The sequence below is a fragment of the Diabrotica undecimpunctata genome, chromosome 6 (genome assembly GCF_040954645.1).
Source record: "Diabrotica undecimpunctata isolate CICGRU chromosome 6, icDiaUnde3, whole genome shotgun sequence".
NCBI lineage: Eukaryota > Metazoa > Arthropoda > Insecta > Coleoptera > Chrysomelidae > Diabrotica > Diabrotica undecimpunctata.
This window is the reverse complement of record NC_092808.1, coordinates 30,776,829-30,798,491: the sequence shown is the minus strand read 5'-3', so window position 1 is coordinate 30,798,491 and position 21,663 is coordinate 30,776,829. Positions and strand designations below refer to the sequence as shown.

The 21,663-nt window shown below is 32.7% G+C and overlaps 1 protein-coding gene across 2 annotated transcripts in view; it reads left to right on the top strand.

The window, feature by feature from the left end:
* Positions 1-20,859, top strand: part of CrebA (Cyclic-AMP response element binding protein A) — a 440,191-nt gene extending 419,332 nt beyond the window's left edge. For both annotated transcript variants that reach the window (XM_072534554.1, XM_072534555.1), the window contains exons 4-6: positions 2,879-3,190; positions 6,349-6,492; positions 10,330-20,859. In XM_072534554.1, the coding sequence (XP_072390655.1) occupies positions 2,879-3,190; positions 6,349-6,492; positions 10,330-10,545 (672 nt within the window). In that variant the 3' untranslated portion in view covers positions 10,546-20,859. The remainder of the gene's footprint in view (positions 1-2,878; positions 3,191-6,348; positions 6,493-10,329) is intronic.
* The last annotated feature ends 804 nt before the right edge of the window (positions 20,860-21,663 follow it).

Below are 21,663 nucleotides of genomic sequence, written 5' to 3'. Positions count from 1 at the left end.
CAACTTCAAGTTTTTTTATTTCTCTTTCAATCAGCCGAAATATGCTATCGGGGGGATAAATAAATATCTGACAGCGAATAATAGCTCCATTGTTTTTATATTGACTGGAGCTCGCTTGCATAATCATGTCAATCACATAGTAAGCACAATCCTGTTCTTATTTTGACCGCCACATCCGTCACACACAAGTCTCACAGTAATTACCTTTGATATATCTGTTTGAAATAAACGGTGCCAGATTGCAGAGGCTGCATGATTGGAAGATTTCCTGTATTGGTCCTCGGTCCAGTAATAGCTGAATGAGTTCTGAGGCTCAAGTGCAGCCTTTGAGTATTTCTGAACGACAGTGAGATTATGTTAATAAAGCTGCCTGCTGTAATATACGTGCTGGTCTCTCACTTTTGGTAAGGACAGGTTTTCCTGAAGGTCGAAGGAGAAAGTGATTATGTTGGAATTTTATTTCTTCAGTAAATTATAGAATGCCCTGACTCGTAGCTTGTGGATTCTTTTTTGACATATTAAATTAGCTTTCTCACCTCCTTCAGATCGTTTAATTTTTTCCCCTAGTGATAAACATGTGGAACACATATCTGTACGTGGTGTACGAAAGCCTAAATTGAAATTTTTGTTAAACACCTCCCGGAGAAAGTCTGCTTTGACAGGTTCATTTGACAGATGACTTGAGTAAAAACGGTAGAGCTTAGTAATGTTTGTTTTCCTTCATTAGAAAGTCCTTTTTATAATTTTCAATTATTGTTCTAACTCTTTGTCGTGTAATACGAAATATATTCAGAAATGCCTTTAGGCAGACATTTACAACCGTATTATCACTTAAATTAATAAGATATTTGCACGTGGTTGTTTTCGCTGATCTCCTGGACCACCCTTCTTGCAATTCTTGTTGCTTACGTCGTCTTTTTACATCCTGTATTTCAATACTATTTAATATAAATGCATCATGTGCAATCTTTGTCGAATTGGAGTAGAATCGTTTGTTGACTTCTGCAAATTCACTTAGTTTCAATTTTCTGCACTCAAAAGCTGTTGATTTGTGCTGGCACTGCGGTTGTTTTGGTACTTTTCCTATGTATCTGAAATAGAAAGAAAACTGTTTTCAGATCTCCTGAAAAATTGGTGGGTCAAAAACAAGGGATTTTAAATTCAAATTGAGGTTTAACCCATACTGTTACAAATACTACACTTACCTAAGAGTCGCTTCTTAACATTACATTTCCATTTTCAGGTTGTCTAATTCTTTATCGGAATTTAGTTGGTGTTAATGGCACGGGTGAAATATCAATTTTTTTGTTTTAACTTAAAAGTTTTTAAATTTAGATTAATCTGCTATTAAATGCTAAAAATTTGTAAATAACCCAAAACATAGGTTACTTTGAAACGGAAGGCAAACTTTGGATGTTTTTTAGGCAAAATTTTTGCTTAAAAAAATGTTCTAATACTGAACGCTACTGCCAGTCGATAGTTATTAATGAGACGAATCCAGGGCCGTTTTGGCTGGAAACCGGCAGGGGCCGGAAAAAATGGCGTTTTGGCGATTTTGATACTAGGTGACTCAATTATAGTTAATATATTCATTTTTCAAGATCCTAATTGCCTAATAAGCCAATTAATTTAGGTTTTTAATCGACACAGGAATTATTTTTAAATAAGCAATCAAAACGTCAAACTTATTATTTGTATTATATGTACACATAATGATTTAATCATAAATGGCACTTTTTAAGTTTATAAACAATTACAATGACTCCATAGAATTTAGTTTAAATTGAATGGCAAAAATATTCGGAAAGCTGGTTAAAAACACAACTTTCTAAAACAGAAAAAAGGTTCTGGGACCCTTTGGAGCCAAGATAGCCACTTTTTTTAAAGACTTTTTAAAATAGAGTGATACTTGCATATTATGGATTAAATGAATCCTAGTTTTTACGTCTTTTTCTCATTTAGTACAAAAAAATTGAAGTAAACAGTAAATAGAATGAAAGGGATCAATTTTAGGAAGATTTAATTGGAAGATTTGTATGCGAAAATTGTATTACAATCTTCAAAATCATATATTAACTATAATTTATATCGAGCAGTTCACTGCGAACTGATCTTGCAAAATATCTATATCTTGGCCAAGAGTAAACCTACGAACATTTTACCAAGCTCAAAATATTCCTTGTGAGTTCTTTTATCATTACTGTTAATTTAAGTATAAATTTGTATTGCTCAAATTTGCTTAAAACCCGTATAAACAAATAAATTTACCATTTTTTATAGAAAATTACAACTTCAAAAGCGTATAACTTCAATACATTTACAATTTACATGCTTAGACGCCGAGTTACAATCGAAAAAGCTTCGAAAAATACTTATTTTGTAACCATTTTGCACTAATTTTGCAATATCTCTAATTATTTAGAGAGAGTTCTAATTATTGGATTAAAGTTAAATAAACGCCATTTCCTTTTTTCTTCCAGAAACAAATTTGATTAAAAAAAATTTTACGAGCTAGAGCCTTATAAACAATTAAATTGTTTATAACAATTTTTTGACCACTCGGATCGAAATCCACCCTCGAATTTCGTAATCAGCAGTAAAAAATATATAAAAAAACTTGGGTGGACCCATCAAAATTGAAAAGTCCACGGTGGCCCTTAGCTGGACCCTAGAAATATTTGCACAACAAATTCTCAACGAGAAAAAAAGCGCATGGATATAAAATCAAACAACTTCAGCATTAAAAATGAATAGTTACAATATTACGAAACTAAAAAACTGTATCAGTCTCTTATAAAACTGACAATACCCTTAGAAAACTGATTAATTAGTTGATACTGTGTGCTTGACTTATAATTAATCAATATTTAATTTTTAGTCTCCCTCCCACGAAGCCCATACAGCTCTATTCAAAACAGCGACGACCACCCTTAAAACATCCCCTCACACAGTAATTCCCCAAAGAATACAGTTACCTACACAAAAAGCGAATTCTGTTATCAAAATCGAACAAACAGCTTTCCATAATCTACCTCCAACGCCACCGTCTTGCAGTAGCAGCGAAGATAGCGAAGACAATGCGACCATTTCACAACCAAGCTCACCTGCCGCCAGAAAAACAGCACGCCTCTTGTTGAATCAACCTTCCACCAGACAGCCCATCAATACTCCGCTCATCAGCAGTCAGCCAGTAAGTTAAATTTTTACATGTTTTGTTTGTATCTTAACGGTTTCGAGTTCCACAACCTTTTCTACTTCTGCTACTGTTCAATCTTGAACAGATCTAACATCATTTCTCTGTCTCATTTTCACTGATTCATAAAATCAACTCAAAATAAAACAAAATAGAATTTCATATTCAAAAAATTATTTTCTAGCAATTTATTAAATGAAATAAACAAGAACATAGTTTCAACTAAATGTTAGAGCAGAGTTGATATATTTTTCTTTACTCACTGTCACTGAATTCTGATACCGAAGTTTCCTCAATATCTGGTGAGACGTTCTGATCCGGTAATTTCGGTTTGCTTCATAAAACCATTGATCACACTGTGGCTAATAATTAGTTGCCAAAGACATAACATGCTCGCATTTGTTCTTTTTCAGCTTTCTCATTTCAGTGTACAACTTATGGTCATGGTTTGGTAAGGTCAGGGGCTGCAAGTTCCTCTTATCTCTTATTTCAAATGTATTGAATACAGTAAAGTTGACGGTTTCGCTACATTTAAACGTCATTTCACTATCTAATTTTTCATATCGCATGACAGGATATTTTGAGATGGTAAATTGGTTGTTCTTCCGTGAAGGATTTTTCACAAAAAATTGTTGAAAATGGGTCTTAAAGTTCAGAGACATATCTTGAGTCACATTAATAACTTGAAACTTTTTGTTACTATTTTCAATAATTTTTGAGTATTCTTGGGGTAAATATATCTTGTCATGTTTCCGTTTTTGTCTTTCTATTGCTCCAAAGCTTCTGTCACAGGGAAGGAAACTATGTCCGCGTTCAGGGTATCTGTGCACTATCAGTCTAAGCTTCTTAGTAGTTGCCAAAATGGTATAAAAAAACTGTACAGTACAAAATTTTTGTTTTGGAACGAACAGTTATCAGAAAATATGTAAATAGTGGTTACGTCTTGATTAATATGATTATTTAAAAAATGATGTAGTATACTAGCTACATCGTTTTGTCCTTTTGCAGCTATTGTCTCATCGTAAACATAAAAATAACTTTTTCCAGTACTTCCTACATGAATACAAAAATTGTATACCCAAAGTTGAATTTTGTAGAAAACTTCACTACTGGGAGGACACTGGAAGTGGCAAATTTTGCTGAAAATCGAATATTAAAACTTCTAGTTGTAAATCATTCTTAGCTAAATCTGTTTTTTCTTTAATGTCTTGATAAAAAGTTTCAGCTTTTGTAATATGTAGTTTTTTCTCTGCTTCCAATGCTCTGTTTTGGTCATCATTATCGGCGGCATTAATTTGATTTTGTAACTTATCACACTTCTGACAAGTATCTGACTTTGGTTTACCAAAGGATATTTTAAAGTTTTCTGTAACAAATTTTCTATAATATTTATACTTTACAATCGGTTTCATATTTTCATTTTGTAGAAGTAATTGTTCAGGTTCGTATTGTTCTAAGTACATGTGATGCATTTTTGCAATATTTAAAAGAGGAGAGAGGAAATAGTGCTGCAAGTTATCTTTCAAGCTGTAATGCGATTTATATCTTGGGTAACTAAGTATATGCTGACGTATCTTATCATCAGTGCCGACGGGTAGTTTATTAGGTCTTATTACGTGTTTTCCTCTGCCATTCACAGGACGAGTTCCATGTCCCATATGTAAGTAATTCCGTAAACGTTCAAGTCTTGCTTTCGAAATACCATGTAATGAAAGAAATGCCTTTTTGCAAATTTTCCGTGTCGCCCCATCGCAGCGAACCTGGAACAATAAAACATTTTAAATACTTGGTAAAAGCTTAAGCTCAAACAATTTATATTTCATATTTCAACCAGTAATATTACCTTGTAAGTAAATGATTTCTTTTTCATTCCTTGGCCAGAACGTGGTCTTACTCGTTTAACTTCTAATTTGTCAATATTTCCATATAAATAAGCATCTTGGAGATCTTTTGTTCCCATGGCACAAAAATCGCCAAATATTTTGGTACAGTTTTCATGCGAAATTTCTTCAAAACACTTTAGCTTACAGTTGCAGTTAGTACCAATATGTTTTCCGGGTTTATATACACCAGCAATGGTCAAATAAGGCTCACCCTTAACTCGTTTATTTTTTCGTATGTTTCTTTTTCATGACGCTGTACGTAAAAGTCGCTTTTTTCCTTTTTGTGTTGTATTATTAGACATTTTAGGAACATCTGACGTATTAGGGATGGCTTCAGGTTCTTTATTTTCTCCATCAGAGCTAAAGGAATCATCGGATGCAGTATAGTTTGTAAGGGACTGAATTTTGTGGTTATGTTTATTTTTAATTGGCACATAATCTTCGTCACTGGATGTATGGGTGCCTTCAAAAGGATCACTGATACTTTCTGTATCAGAAGACATTATTTTTAACTTTAAAATTATTAATAAACACTGTGAATTACTCAAAATAACAACACCTTGATGCCAACAATAATAACACAATGAATGATAACCTATTTGACTGAGGACTAAGAGCACTGTGCATTAACTGGTCAAGTCCTGGACTCCACCGGTTTATACAAAGTATCAAAATGCATTATACGCTCTAGTAGTGATATTTTTAATCCTATCGAGCTGCTTTATGCACTGGAAGATGTAGAATTTTATACTGTGCATGAATAAATGCCTAACTCATTTTGCCCAAAAAGTGGACTTGCCCGGTTTATGCATTGGACCCTTCAATTATATTGTAAAATGTTTTTTTATGACAATGTTTCCTTTGAGACTTTTTGCATTAAAAATATATTTGCTCTATTTCTGTTTTATTTTTTTCAAAAAAATAGACAGCCAATGATTTTATTGGCTGTCTATAGGGAAATAACGTGATAAGTCCTTCTTTACAGGGGAACAACTTGTTAAGGCCATGTAGATGAATAAAAAACAATTAATAGCATTAATACGAGATATAAATTAAAAAAAAAAAACTAAAACGTAGACCAACAGCCAATATAGCCATTTTTTATCTTTTTATTGCTGATTAATTGTAAGATGTATTTTGACATAATCACACAATCACAGAGTTTTAAACTTTAAACATGTTCTCCTGAACAAAACCAAAAATGTGGCTTATTAAGTTATTTTTCTGTGGTCTTCAAATGATTGCCATTACTTATCAACAATTATTTTACAGAAGGGCTCAACTGGCACTTTAGTCCTCACAGAAGAAGAGAAAAGGACGTTAATTGCTGAAGGTTACCCAGTTCCTACCCGCCTACCACTTACAAAATCAGAAGAAAAATCATTGAAGAAAATAAGGCGAAAAATCAAGAATAAGGTAAGAACAAGATGTTTTCTTTGTTAGTTTAAAATTACCTACATTTTATTTGGTATTGAACGAGAATTATAAACTGTAATTTTTGCTTTCTCTATTTACCATTCTCGCACTATAAAAGCTCCGAATATAATAGATATAATTTTCTACATTTATTGTTATTTGCACACGTAGGAGTGCCTTCGGGCCAGATGATTAACTAAAATAGATGATTGATGATTAACTGAAATAATGATATCAGATGATTAAATAAAATATCACTAAAGTATGCATGAAATAAAAAAAATAATAATTTCAGATTGTCAGCGCAATTTTTTTTACTTTGATGATACGGAGCACTGTCCAAAACAAGTACGAATTCTTTTGGAATTAGTTCGGTCATTTGCTCAACGTATTCCTAAAATCATCAGCATTAATCTACATCTTCGACGCTGTTTAAGATATTCCTAGAACAAATATTAAAGCCATGGAAAAGGAAATGTGAAGGTATGGGAATATCCATCCGAGACGACTTCTTCTACACATTAAGTTTTGTAGATGTCCAAGTGGTAACGGCTCAAGTTAAAGATCTGTCCTATATCAAATCTAGAACATGAATGCACAAAAGATGACCAGATACTTATCAACAGACCCTATAAAAAACCTAGGAAAGACCAAATACTTATCAACAGAACAGAAACAGTGAGAAACTTTGAAATAGACGAAGATATGGAAATTAACGGAACTGCAAAATTCTAGTACTTAGGATTCATAATCTAAAAAAATGGAACAACTGGGTAAGAGATAACCAGCAGATTAGCACAGACAAACAATTGTATCAAACAAATGAACGGGTGCGATGGCATAAACAGATTACCAGAAATACCGAGAAGAGAATATGTATCATCTTGGTACGTAATGTAATGACTTATGAAGGAGTAAATTGGGTAATAAACAAACGCAAGAAGTCCAAAATTACAGCAACCGAAATGAAGTTCATAAGAAGAAGCTGTAGATTAGCTAGACTGGATCGTATTAGAAATGAGGAGTTAAGAACAATGTCGGTAGAACAAGACATACTAAGATACACTGAAGAAACATTTTTTATTTTAAAGACACATGAGAAGAGCAAATCGTACAAGGTAGATATCAAAGATTTCGGCTTGGGGCCCAATAAGAAAGAGAAAAAGAGGCGGATCCCGAGTATCATGGAGGGATAAAGTGGACGAAGCCATGGAAAGACGAGACTTTAGAGATGGAGAATGGGGAATTCTTGCCCTATATTATCAGCGTTCAATATCTTCTTTGTACTCACAGGTGTGAATTGACTGAAATATTTTAGTCTCTATCAATACCAAATAAAGCTTATATATGTATTTTTGATCAAGTAATTATTAGTAATGCAGTAAGTTCAATCCAAATTAGATAGAGATGGAGCAAGAGCAATAGGATCTCTGGAATAATCTTACCGTTCATAATCGCTACTCATCTGATAAAATGTTCACATTGGAATTACTTTTTAAGTTCAAAATTTCTTTTACTTTCAACAGAAATGTCGACGTACTTAATTACTTAAAGCATGTTAACTAGCTTTAAATGACTGAATGTTATTATGTTAGTTGATTAAACACCGTAATATACACTGCGCGTCATTAAAAAGAAGCCAACTAAAATTTTGGGCATTTTTTAATTTTTAAGAACCCTACAAGAAATTGATTGTTATTAAGTGTTTGTGTAATGTTTACGAATATGTTCTAAAGTAGTATGCAACCATTTCTTAAATAACAAATGTCAAAAAAAAAAGTTCTGCAAAAATGATTATTTTAATGGAAAATTTTAAAAATTAACATTTTTTCTGTTTTCTTTATAAAAATTACAATAAAGTCGTGATTTTTAATAGTCTGTATTACCAGCTCTATTTTGAATTACACTCCTCATTTGACTTGGCATTGAACTGATTAAATTCTGGAAGTTGTCTTGAGGAAAAGCTTCCCATTCTTCCATGAGCGCCATGAGCGCTTCACGATTTATTGGAGCAGGAATTCTGTTTCTCACTCTTTGTTTGAGTTGGTTCCAAACATGCTCAATCGGGTTCAAAGCTAGGCTTTGAGCCAGCCAATTCATTTTTGGCACACCGACGGTATTTCCAGGTATTGCGTTACCATCCTGGTTACGAGTGGCCGCGCGTTGTCTTGCATGAAAATAAAGTTTCGCCCACCCAGCAAAATACATTGCATGCTCGTCTTAAATTTCGGTAATGTATCGGTGAGCATTCAACGCTCCTCTATTAATAAACACGAGATCAGTACAGCCTTCGAATGACATGCCTGCCAAAACATTACAGAGCTTTCTCCAAAAGCAACAGGTGCTCGTCGAGCACAAGCAGCACATCGTTCCCCACGTCTGCTCGTTTTGATGCGACCGTCTGATCCATAAAGAACCATCCTGGACTCATCACTAAACAAAACATTTTTTCAATCTCATATCGTCCATTGCTCGTGGTCTATAGGAAACTCAAGTAGGCGTTGTCGATGTGCTGCTGTTAACAAAGGTGCTGTTGCTGGGCAGCGAGCCCTTAGAACAAATTCCCTCAACTTTCTTCTCACTTTAGAAGTGCTTAATATTCACCCGTGAGCATTTTGAAAACGGTTTTGGATTGCTCTCGCCGTAAAGAACCGATTTTGCAAAGAAGTGCGTTGTAAAGAACTGCGGCTTCTCTGGCCGTCGTGATTCTTCTCGCGCCTGATCGTGGCCGTCGCTCGTGATATCCAATGTCTACGAATCGTTGGTATCTCTCTACGACTGACTCCAAGCTGTCTGGCCACTTCTCTTTGACTCATTCCATTATCGATCAAAGTAACAATTTGAACAGATCTGGCAAGTCTCTCAGCCACAGTTTTAAATTTAAAAATTGCACAAGTTCACTCTTTGAACAATCATACACTAATGAAAGATTTTTAAAAAACAACAGCCATATTCCAAGAAAAACAATGTGCATTCTCAGAAGTCGTAAAAGTGATCAATTTTGCGAACTTATTTCCCTTAATCCGATTCATTACCGAATCCGGATACCGATCCATTTAAAAAGAAAAGCTTTTAACCAGTGCGTTCTACCAGTCCTCACATACGGAGCAGAAACCTTAACTCTCACAAAAACATCAGCCGAAAAATTGAGAAGGACACAACGAAAGATGGAGAGATCAATGCTTGGAATAAGCTTAAGAAATAGAATAAGAAACGAGGAAGTTTAGACGAACCGGAGTGGAAGACATTATCGAACATATTACAAGGCAAAAATGGAGATGGGCAGGACATGTTGCAAGAATGAAAGACGACAGTTGGACAAAAAAATTGCTTGAGTGGAGACCACGGGCTGACAAGCGAAGCCGAGGAAGAACCCCAACGAGATGGACCGACGACCTCGAAAGAATCGTGACCAATTGGATAGCAGAGGCGCAGAACAGAAGCAGATGGAAAAGTCTAGAGGAGGCCTATGTTCAACAATGGACAACTCAGGGCTGATTGATGATGATGATTTCCTTTAATTGACCTGTCGGCAACCAATGGCGGTGCCTAAAAGTGTTTCTGCGTTGTGGGAGTTTCTTTACAATAGAATAAATTGCATAAACGTAAAATTATTGAAAAATTCTTATAAAATTCAAGGTGGCCTTATATCTTCTAGGTGTTGTATATTTATGCTTCAAATCTTTGTTAACTTCTTTTATTATAGCCCAACAAATAACCTTGGTTTATCTTAGTCTAAAACCTGAATGATATAAAGTCTATTAACATATGGTGCCCTGTTTATATTCGTCTTCGAGTTAAAAATATTTTTTTATTTATCATTGTAATTATTTACAGATATCTGCGCAAGAAAGTAGACGAAAAAAGAAAGAATACATGGATCAACTAGAAAGAAAAGTCGAGCATCTCGTCACCGAAAACAACAACTACAGACAAAAGATTGACTTTTTAGAAGATTCAAACACTAACCTGCTTACACAGCTGCAGAAGCTACAATCCATAGTGGCAAGGACCCATCCCCAAATTATTAAGCAACTAAAGCAAAGTCATTAAAGAAGCGACAATCGATCGATTTGTAATCGATTATATAGTATTTTATTTTATCGTTATCAGTACAGCTATTTCAAGTCTATAAAGTACAAAGAGGGAAATCAAAATAACAAAAAACGTGAAGCTAATCTATTCGTGTTGCCAAATGCTCTTAGCATTTTGTGATTTATTTTTAAATAACTATCAGTTACACCATTGTTACGTCCATTAATGCAATGATATCAATAATTTTCCGTATATTTATTACAAAAATAGGAACTGATAGTTTTTATTTAAAGTTAAGTTACATCGATTCTCTGGAATTCATTTTAACGATAACTTAAGCCAGAGTCTTCCATCTTCATTCTTGTATACATTCCACAGCATAGACATATTTACCTAATACCAAAGGTTGAATGTAAAAAGCTCAATAATATTTTTTTATAAAATGTATCTAAAAAAAATAAACCGTTCAAACGTGTACTTAAAAATATATTTTAGATAGAATATGTAGGTATATGTGCCTTATAAATCCGTTATAAGTATCGATAGTAAGAACATAAAGAGTGGGATTTGTATATCTTTATTTCGGTTTCTACTGAAATTCTTTCTTTTAGTCTAAATCTAAATAAGTATCTAATACGTTTTTAGTAATATTTTATTTGTGAAACCCCTTGCAATAACGACTGGTTTTTTAATGTTTAATGTTTTAATTTGCTTTTATAACTAAAACCGGCTCGAAGGACCAAAATGTTTTGTATGTATTTATTAAGTTGTATATTTGCAACTAAGTTGTATTAGTAATGAGAAGTGAACGCATGTCTACGTTTACAAATTATGCTGTTTTAAGTGCTACTTAGTTTTTACTGTCTTTACTTATAAAATTAGAGTTTAAAATTTGACGACTTTTTGTGTACCTCAAAAAGTGTGTTTTATTAACTTAGCTGTTTTTTATATGACTTAGCTTGAGAAACATTCGTACCAAATGTATATTTTTTGAAAAGCTGAAAGCGGGACCATGCTTTTATAGTACTTATGTTGCTTAATTTTTAATTTAGATTGCATAGAAATCCGTATTGTTTAGTATATTGGCATTGTAGGATAAAAGTTTTATTACCTTATAAATAGTTTATTGATATTTGTTTGAATACGATAACAAATTAATTAAAAAATTTATAGAGATGACTATTATTTTTGTACTCTTTCTAAACTTTTATCCTTTGGTGTTTATTAGCATTCTTAAAATTTAAACTTATTTCTATTGCATAAAATCTACCGGATAATTCATTATTTAGAAAATTAAACAAAAAATTAAGGAAAAATAAAGAAAAAGTTAAGAAAGTACAGAGTTGAATTTAAGAATTTAAGTAACGAGGATGGGAATTTTTAAACCGTGAAAACAAGTGACTGATATAAATGAGATATTTTAAGCATTAAAAATTTGAAAAAAAATTTTATACTTAAATTAATGAGCCCTTTATAATAAATATTTGTTATTCGTTATCACATTGATAATTAAATGACAGAGACCCACAACTATCTTTTCATATTTTAAGCCTAAGCTTTTCTCTTTTTTAATAATAAATCCAGAACATCTAGAGTTACAAAAAAAAATTTAAAAAACCTCAAAAAATATCAGCAGACAAGAGACTGGGTATAACGTCAGAATACTGATAAATATTGACAATAATATATTTAAAAAAAATAGAAGAGATTTAGGAAGGTACAAAAAAGAAACATGTTGACAAGAAAGAACTGTATGGTTTAATAAATTCTAAATATTAAAATGTGCCAGAAATGCAACCAGATGAGAATTTTGGTGGTTTAAAAAGTTCTTGAACTGGTGTTATTTTTAATTAAATTCATCCAGTAGTCTCCAATGCTATTAATTCCTCCCTATGTTATTCCTGTGGAAGTGCTGCAAACTACTCATCAAACTCTTTTGATTGGCAGCCACAATGACTTTTTGATTGACAGTCGAATCCCCTTTGAAATGGAATGAAAAGCGCGGACTAGCGAAGAGGAACTTAAGTTTTAAGGTTAAATGGAAGTAAATCTGGCGAATAAGATGGATATACCCGTACTTCATAGTCCAAATCCCATAATTTTCACATTGCACGTTAGAAGTTGAGAGTAGTATTCTACAGTTAGGTTTTTACCTTTTGCAAGAGAAAAATTCCTTTGGCATTCCAAAACAACGATTTAAAGGAAAGGTTTATTAAAGCCACCAGTATGGGAGCAATTGTTTTTATAATAATTACCTTAAATATAATAATTTGTTCAACTCTTGTCTAATTTTAATATACAGATTGATATCTGTATGCAAGCATGTACACTTTTGTCCTTTATAATGAATCATCTGGTTGGAATGCTTACCTAAAACAGACTGAAATTTTAGAGTCGATGATTTTTATATAAAAATTTATTCCGTTGAATATTGGTCTGAATAAGTGCAATTAAACGTAATCGATATTGTCAGCTTAATGAATATTTATATACAGGGTAAAGTGGAAAGAATCACTTAGGATGTTTTTGTACTAGATAATCTAATTTTCAAAATGATTCCAAATATTTAGGTAAATATTATAGCATATGCTGATAGATATTTGTAACCGAAGAGTATTTTCTTAAGTAAATGTAAATTATAATTTTTAGATAAAGAATTTATTACTGCTTAAATAATTTTTGAAAATAAGATTGCAGAGTTTAGGTTGACACAAGATTGAGTGGTACTATTGACAAAAAATTTCGGCACTTAAGTTTATTTTGAGAGATATATGATTTTTTATCCGTTTTGATTAAATCTAACAAAAAAGTTGGTGCGTCTAAAAGATTTGTCGGTTTCTGTTGCCTTATTTTATCTACATCTTGTTAATAGGCTTGTTAATATTGTGCCCTTACGAACACACAAAATTGTCAAATAGTCGTAATAAAATATTTAAAATAACAAATAACATAGGCCAACAAAGAAAAAAGATTTATAAAACTTTTCTAACAAATTTATGCGAATCCTATGTATTTTTTGGCGCTAAAAAAGAATCTGAAATTCGTATCACCCACAGCTTTCCCACAATATGACACTGGTGTCATACATTGAAATACATTAACATGATACATTATTAGAATAATACCTAGATTCTTATCTTGTAATAGTATAGGTCTGTACAATCATTTCAGGTGTCAATGGTTTTGTATTTTCTTTCTCTTTTTTCTGTAAAACTTCTCAAGTAGCTTTTTCTCTTATGCAAGGCACTCTGTTGTTCCCGATGAAGTGATCAACACTAATCACCCATCATGTTGGAGTTCCAACGTGCCTGGTATCGTTTCTCCATCACTTCGATATCCTGGTGGAATCGTTCACCTTGTTCTTCACTGACGTCATCAAGATTTTCAGGGAAAAAGTCAAGGAAAAAGTCAGTGGTTATGCAAAAGGTGAATTTTTAGGCTCATTAGACAACCCAAATCTTTAAACTTATCTAATAAATTAGCTACTAGGTATAAGCTCGTAGTTAGGGTCTTAACTCAATTAATTAAACTTAATTAAGTATAACTTTTTTGAATGCAATCCAAGCTTCTTTTTCCTTAGTAGTCATCTTGGTTTCAAAGATGGAGTCGAACATGATTTGACGAATATCTGGTACAACAAAAACACCTCCTTTCAATTTGGCTTCTGATAGATGAGAAACTTTTCACTCAAGTACTTAAAAAATTCTCTAATTTTAAGAAGGGCCTTGACAAACTTTTTCATTAAGCTTAACTTGATGTGTAGAGGTGGAAGGAGGATATTTTTTGGATCTACCAGTTTTGTACAAAATATTCTTGTCAGCTGTTGAAACAATTATTATGGGCCATTGTTTTGTGGACCAGTGTTTATTACTTGAATTGGAAGAAAAAAATTGTCCTGGTTACGTAATATCAGAAACTGGACAGGACTTGGATTTGAGGAACTCTTAAGAACAGCTGAAGATAGACAAACGTTTGCCACCATAACCGCTAACCTCCATTGATGGAGACGGCACTTGAAGAAGAAGTTTATTACTTGCTCTACTGTCCTATTCACAAATAAAACATGGAAACTTTGATTGGAAACCCCTTTTGTTGATCAAGTAGCATGCAAACAACTTTTAAATCTCCACAGATCATCATACTCAATAACAAACTCATTCATTAGACCACCAATATCATGACAGTAGACCAAATCCCCTTCCTGCCTAAAAAACCGTGCAAACTGTTGATCTCTGTATCTGTACTTGTAAATAGATTTACCAGGCGACAACAAATTCTCTTCTTTTAATCTTGAGCCAAGCAATTCTGATTTTTTCTTTGTTAAACCCAAATCTCTTACTAAGTCATCTAACTCAGCTTCTGTAAACAACTTTGGTTGTAAATTTTCTGAAGGACACTGAAATTCACCATCACTTCCTGGACCACTTTCATCAGATTCTGATTCACTAGTATTTTTAAATAGTATTTTTAAATGTCATCAATACGTAGAAGAGGCTCAGGAACTGGCAATTCAGGTTCATGCTCTACCGGACGGGTAGCAGACGGGAGGTTAGGATAAACAATCACTTTGTTATTTTTGGAGTTATATCCAGAAACATCGACAGTACAAAAATAACAATGATTTGAATGATTTTTTTGCTCTCTCCATACCATAGGCACTACAAATCTGAAAGCTATTTTTCTTGCTTCGACCACTTCCTTAAATCCTCAACACAAACATAACATACATTGTGAGGAGCCCAACCTTTGTCTTGGTCACCAATTTTCACATCAAAATATGCAAAATACACCTTTTTTACAAAGTCAGTTATGTTTCTTTGATTTTTTTAATAATAAAATCACAAATGCCTAGCCATACTTAAAAGCGTATGAGTCAAACACTGAAAGGTAAGGTTATGTTTATTAGAATAAAGGAACTATATAGCTGTTAATGAAGAGGAAGAAGAACAAAGAGTGTTGTACAATTCATTAACAGTGCTACCAAACAAGTAATACTAGATTTCTCTGCTCGTTAAACAAAATAAAATGTAAGTGTGCAATTTTAAATGTTAAATTGTGAAAGAATGGTGAGTGATACAGCATTTTTAATATGATTTTCTGACTCAGCACACTAAAATACATAAGATAGAGGTAATTTTATCAAAAAAGTTTTTCATCGTTGGTATGTGCAATTTATTACAATCCAAATTCGAAATAATGGCTGAAAGATATAAAAAATAGAATAAAAAAATGTAATTAGGAGTGTGTTTGAACCATTCTTAAATGTATAGTGATATTTAAAAGGTAGATCAAGTTATAGCTTTAAAAAAAATCGAGTTGCAATTAATTACAGTTATTATATATACTATAAGAGTATTTTGACCAAATTGCACAGCAGGAAAATGCCAGAGTGAAAAGTTCGACTCAAGAAAAAGTCCCAAACTAAAAGGAAGATCATCAACATGCCTACCAACCCATTTAATCACCTTATTGTATTTTATTTTAGTTTGGTGTAACAGAAAATAAAGTTATATTATACTTTTAGTTAAAATAAATCGGCCAAGCCGAGATCAAGCCAAGGTCAAGAGACTCTCAATTAGCAGATCAATTTAGGCGATCCTTCATTTTTGCTAATACATAAGTAGTTTTCGAGACAATAATGTCAAATAAACGCAAATGTATATACATTATATTACATTTGTAAGTTAACACCCTAGGTAGTTTTTTGTTCGATTATTTCGAGAATCGCCCACTAGCAAAATTGGAGAAATTTTATGTGACACGTGCCTTGACCTTGAGTCTGGATTATGTTTATTTTACCCTTAACGCTAGTATAATATCTCAAAAATAAAAAAAAAAGATTAAGTAAGATCTGACTGAAAAAAAAAGATGAAATAGTTTCTGCAGAATGTGCCTTCACGTTGGAAAATTAAAAACATTAGAAAACATTAGTAAAACTCCCCTTCAAAAATTTGTAAATTTATAAATACAAATGTTAAGAAACTTTACATGTAAGTGGGTGCTCACAACGAGGCGCCGACCTCGCTCCGACCATAGGATCGTACCATATTATCGAGTGCCAAGTAAAATAAATGCATTATGTTAAATGCGAGCGTTCACTGTCACTGCTACGCTTTAAGCGAGGATACAATGCGATGGTCTCCGTTATGAATGTACCATAAGGCCTCCCATGGCACTGTTTTGAGCTAAAACATATATTTGCGTTTCTTGGAGATAAAAGCGATACGTATGGAAAATGGCATGATCCCCCTTGTGCCGTCATGTTCGTTTCCTATTCGTATTTTGGACACACAGTAACTTTCTTTAATAGAAAAAAATTCACATTAAATAATATTATGTTTAATTTCATTTCTATTTCAGGTCAAATATATTTCTAAATATACTAGTCTCTCCATTTTTTGATCAAGTTAGAAGTTCAATAAATTGTGTCAATTTAAACGTTTTTTGTTAACAATTTAAAAGATAGTGTGTATAAGTACGTTTCAAAAAACGAAAAACGATTGTATGAATATATAGCTGCATTTATATTGTATATAAATATTAGATATATCTGTTGCATTATTCAGAGTTTAAAATATTTTATACTTATTATATTGTTATACAATTGAAACATATATTTAGGATTGTTTAGATTATTTAATCTTAAATGTTTTGAGATTAAGTTTTCAATTAAAAAACGTATTGATATCGATAACAAATAGATCTAAATTTTAACCAATTGCAATTTATGGAAATTATATGTGTCGGTGAAAGTTAATCATTTCGATAGAGCTTTGGTTATACGACTAAATAATTAAACTTTTAAAAGGTACTAGTCTTCAGATTATAAATAGCGATGAAACCTAACCTAACTTAACCTAAATCAATAGTGTGGCAATCGAACTATTAAATAGTAATAATGAGATATTTAAACGTCTTAATTTGCTGAAATATATTGTTTAATTGAATATGTAATTTCATTTATATCTTGTCATAATCCCTTTTAGCGGCATTCAGTTATAATTTAGTCTACTTCTACTGAGAGTTTTGGCAAAGTCACTGCGACGCTCTTTAGTGAGTTTAATGCTATCATTTTAGTTCCCTACTAACCTATCTGTATTTTTTTTATACCAGTATTAAAACAAGTAACATAAGATATTCATCATAAGTGACAATCCGTTGAGGATCTTGGCCTGCTCACAAAGAAGTCGCCACTCCTGTCTGTTCCTGTCAACTTCCCTCCATCTTCTGACCCTTAGAATCTGTAGGTCTTCTTCCACATCATCAATCCATCTCCTTCGTGGTCGTCCTCTACTTCTTGTGCTCTCTGGTTTTGAAAATGTTAATATCTTCGTGTATTCGTGATCTGACGTCCTAGCAATGTGTCAAGCCCATCTAAGTCTCTGCACTTTAACGAATGTCACAATATCTGGATCGGTGTATAATTGATATAGGTCAAAGTTATATCTTCGACGCCATAGCCCATTTACGGCCCCAAAAATCTATCTAAGAATTTTTTTCTCAAAAATACCAAGAAAATCTTTCATCATTTTGAGATAAGGTCCACGTTTCAGCCCCATATATCAAAACCGGTCTTATTAAGGTCTTGTATATATTGAGCTTTACTACACGTTTTATATTTTTATTTTTTAAATGTTTCTGTAGACCGTGAACAGTTCTGTTTGCTATTGCTATGTGTCTTTTTATTTCATCACTTATGCAAAATATATGTGACTTTGACTTGGTCAAAGTTATGGTTGTTAATTTGAATCCTCTGTTGGATATTTCGGGGGTTTTTGGAAATATTTAATTATCTGATTGCCTTTTCCAAGGCAATATTAAAGAGGAGACACGCCAGCGCGTCCTCCTGTCTTAGACCATTATTAATGTCAAAGAACGTAGAGTTTTCTCCTTCAATTCTAACGCATGAGATTACGTTTTGCATTGTTAGTTGGGTCAACCTAACTAACGTAGGTGGGATCCCAAAGTCTGCCATTGCATTATATAATGCAGTTCTTTTCACACTGTCATAGGCTGCTTTGAAGTCGACGAAGAGATGTTGTGTATCTATGTTATATTCTAGTGACTTATCTATAATCTGCCTATGTGCTTGAATTTGATGTGTAATTGACTTTCCAGCAGTAAATCCGCATTGATATTGACCAAAAATATCTTTTGTAAATTGTTTAAGTCTTTCAAACAATACATTGCCGAAGAATTTATACGCAGATGCTAACAGAGTAATGCCTCTATAGTTCTACACTACAGTTGATCACCCTTTTTATGCAACGGACATATTATTCCCTTTAGTCACTCTTCTCAAAAAGTTGATCACCACCTTTTTTATACATTTCCGAATAGATTTCATCAATGCCTGAGGCTTTATTGTCTTTGAGTTTTAGGATGGCATTTGACACTTTTTCTCTTATTGGGTCTTCACTGTGTAGTTAACGTTGTAGATTTTGTTGATTTTCTATGTTTTAACCTCCTTCAATATCGTTTATATTTAGATGTTCGCTGAAATGTTGTGCCCATCTGTTAAGAACTAAGTTTTTATCATGTAGAATTTCACCGTTAGTGTCTTTACAAATTTTGAATCGTGGTTTAAATTCTCGACGGCTCGACGGAATATTTGTAGTTGGTGCGTTTATATTGAGCGTCCTATTGAATATATTTAAAGGACTGTACCAATTTAAATTATACTCATAAGCATTTGAGGAGAGTTATTCCTATAGACTAGAGTTAAAATTTAGAGCTTGGTTATCAATTATTTATAAAAGTTGAAGCTTCATGTTTTATATACACTTGTTTACTAGTTTTTGTAAATAATATACGTTGCGAGAATGTAGTATTTAACTTGGAATTAATTTAGGCCTTAGTGAATTTAATTAGAAAATTAGACGACTTAGAATTCGACTAGGTTTTCTAATCGTGGGTATATAACAGATAAATATATTATACTCTACATAGGTCAATTTTCAGTCAAGTTATTTATGTTAACTTATTTGGTTAATAAGTTAAGAAAGTAGAGAACAGCAGCTGGTAAAAATAATGAATATATGTGTACATGTAAATAAATTGAAAAGCAGATTTTACTGAGAGGAGTGTAGGATTTAAACACAAGGTCACATTTAATAATTAATATTTTTTTTCCTTTGTGTAAAAGGTGTAATATTTAACTATGATAGTGAGATAATTGTTTATTATAAACCATCTTATGTCAAGCTGCGGTGTCCAAGTTGTAAAGGATATGGACTTAATAAATTGGGCTCCATTCATACTAATTCGAATAGTGTCCCAGAGTGTAATTATTTTTATTTTCATATAAAATTAATTTTACTAAGAATCCTTATTAAGTAGTTATATGTCGGGCTAGCTACTTATTTCAATCCATAATATTTTCTCCTCATATCCTTTCGTTTTAAGTAACTCATTTGGCTTTGTCCATCTATAGATGGACAAAGCGGATACTGGAATGGAGACCAAGAGATGATGCCTACCGAAGTAGAGGTCGTCCACCAACACGTTGGACTGACGATCTAAAACGTTGTCATAGGAATTGGATGCAAGAGGCACAAGATCGAAATATATGGAAAATTATGAGGGAGATCTATGTCCAGCAGTGGATAAGCGAAGATTGAATGATGATGATGAACTCATTTGGCAGTTCTATTAACTTCATTGTCTTCGGATCAACTGATTCATTCAAAAATGACCGGTATTTACAACAGCCTTTCAACGTACCTTATGTGTCTCACGTAAAAGATCAGCAGAAACTTTATTGTTTGAATGCTCAAGAATTCAGAAGAATTAAGAACAAAAGAAAGAATCCTTTCTTTTTTTTTAATGAAATATTTCTAAATTTGTCCGAGAACTATAATTTAACAAATTATATGAAAAATACTTCAGCGGAGTTCAGTTATCATCTTTTGTGCGCTTAGTAGTAAACACACTACCTAAAACTTTTAAGACCCGATAGTTTTGAGTATTTCACACCTTGTATATACAATAACCAACGCTAAAATTATTTTACATAACAAAATAAACATACTATTTGCTTATTTAAATCCAGCTGCTACATATCTCTTTCTTTTCGTCCATTGTTATAGTATGCATATATTGCATTTTACTTGAAGATGATTTTATGATTATTTATTAAAACCTATATGTATTTTTGTGCATTTGTATGTATTTATATCATGTGGAACACAATATTATGTGCAACATGTTCCTTTTTTAATAGAGGGGCCACATAAGTTTAAGAAATTTTGTCTGTCTGCTTAATTGCACTGGGTACCAATAGCATTTGTTTGTGTATAACAAACATAACAAATAAAAGAAATTATTGGAAAAGTGCTGTTTTTTTTATTTCATTCCCTATAATTTGTACAAATGAATATACTAAATACAACAGAAACGAGGAAGTTATGAAGCAGCAAAGAAAAGCAAAACTGACCTGCAGAAAAAAGAAACGAGAATACTGGTAAATGAAGTTAAAAGATATGAAAAATCATATGATAATAAACAAAGAGATTAAGAATTTTTACCAAGAAATCAAAGTCACTAAAACTACGGGTCCCGGAATCACATGCTTCTGCAGAAGTAACGAAGGCACTCTAATAGGTGCCTGACCAAGAAAACTAGAGATGTGAACAAAATACTTTGAGGAACTGCTGAACCCACAGAAAAATACCAATGAAATACAATCACAAACCGGACTCGAGCAAAGCAATAATGAGGCCGAAATAAACGAACCATCAGATCAGGAGATAGAGGAAATAATAAAGTAGCTGAAGACTAACAAGAGTCCAGGTGAAAGCGGTATGTATAACAGCAGAAGTATTCAAAGAAGGTGGACAGTTATTGCTCAAACGATTAACCAACCTAATAAAACGATTTTGGAAAAATGAGAAATTATCACAAGGCTGAAAAAATGCATCCATATGTACGATCCACAAAAAGGAAGATAAATTATAGGCCTATGCCCAAATTATAGAGGAATTGCTTTATTGGATGTATGTAAGATTGGAAGCACATAAGATGGTAAAATTCTGTTTCACCCGGTTTCAACCGTATGGATTCTAAACCATGACAATATGGCGATTCTTATAGGAAGGAATAACGAAGGAAGTTATTTAACGTTACTTTTTGGGATAA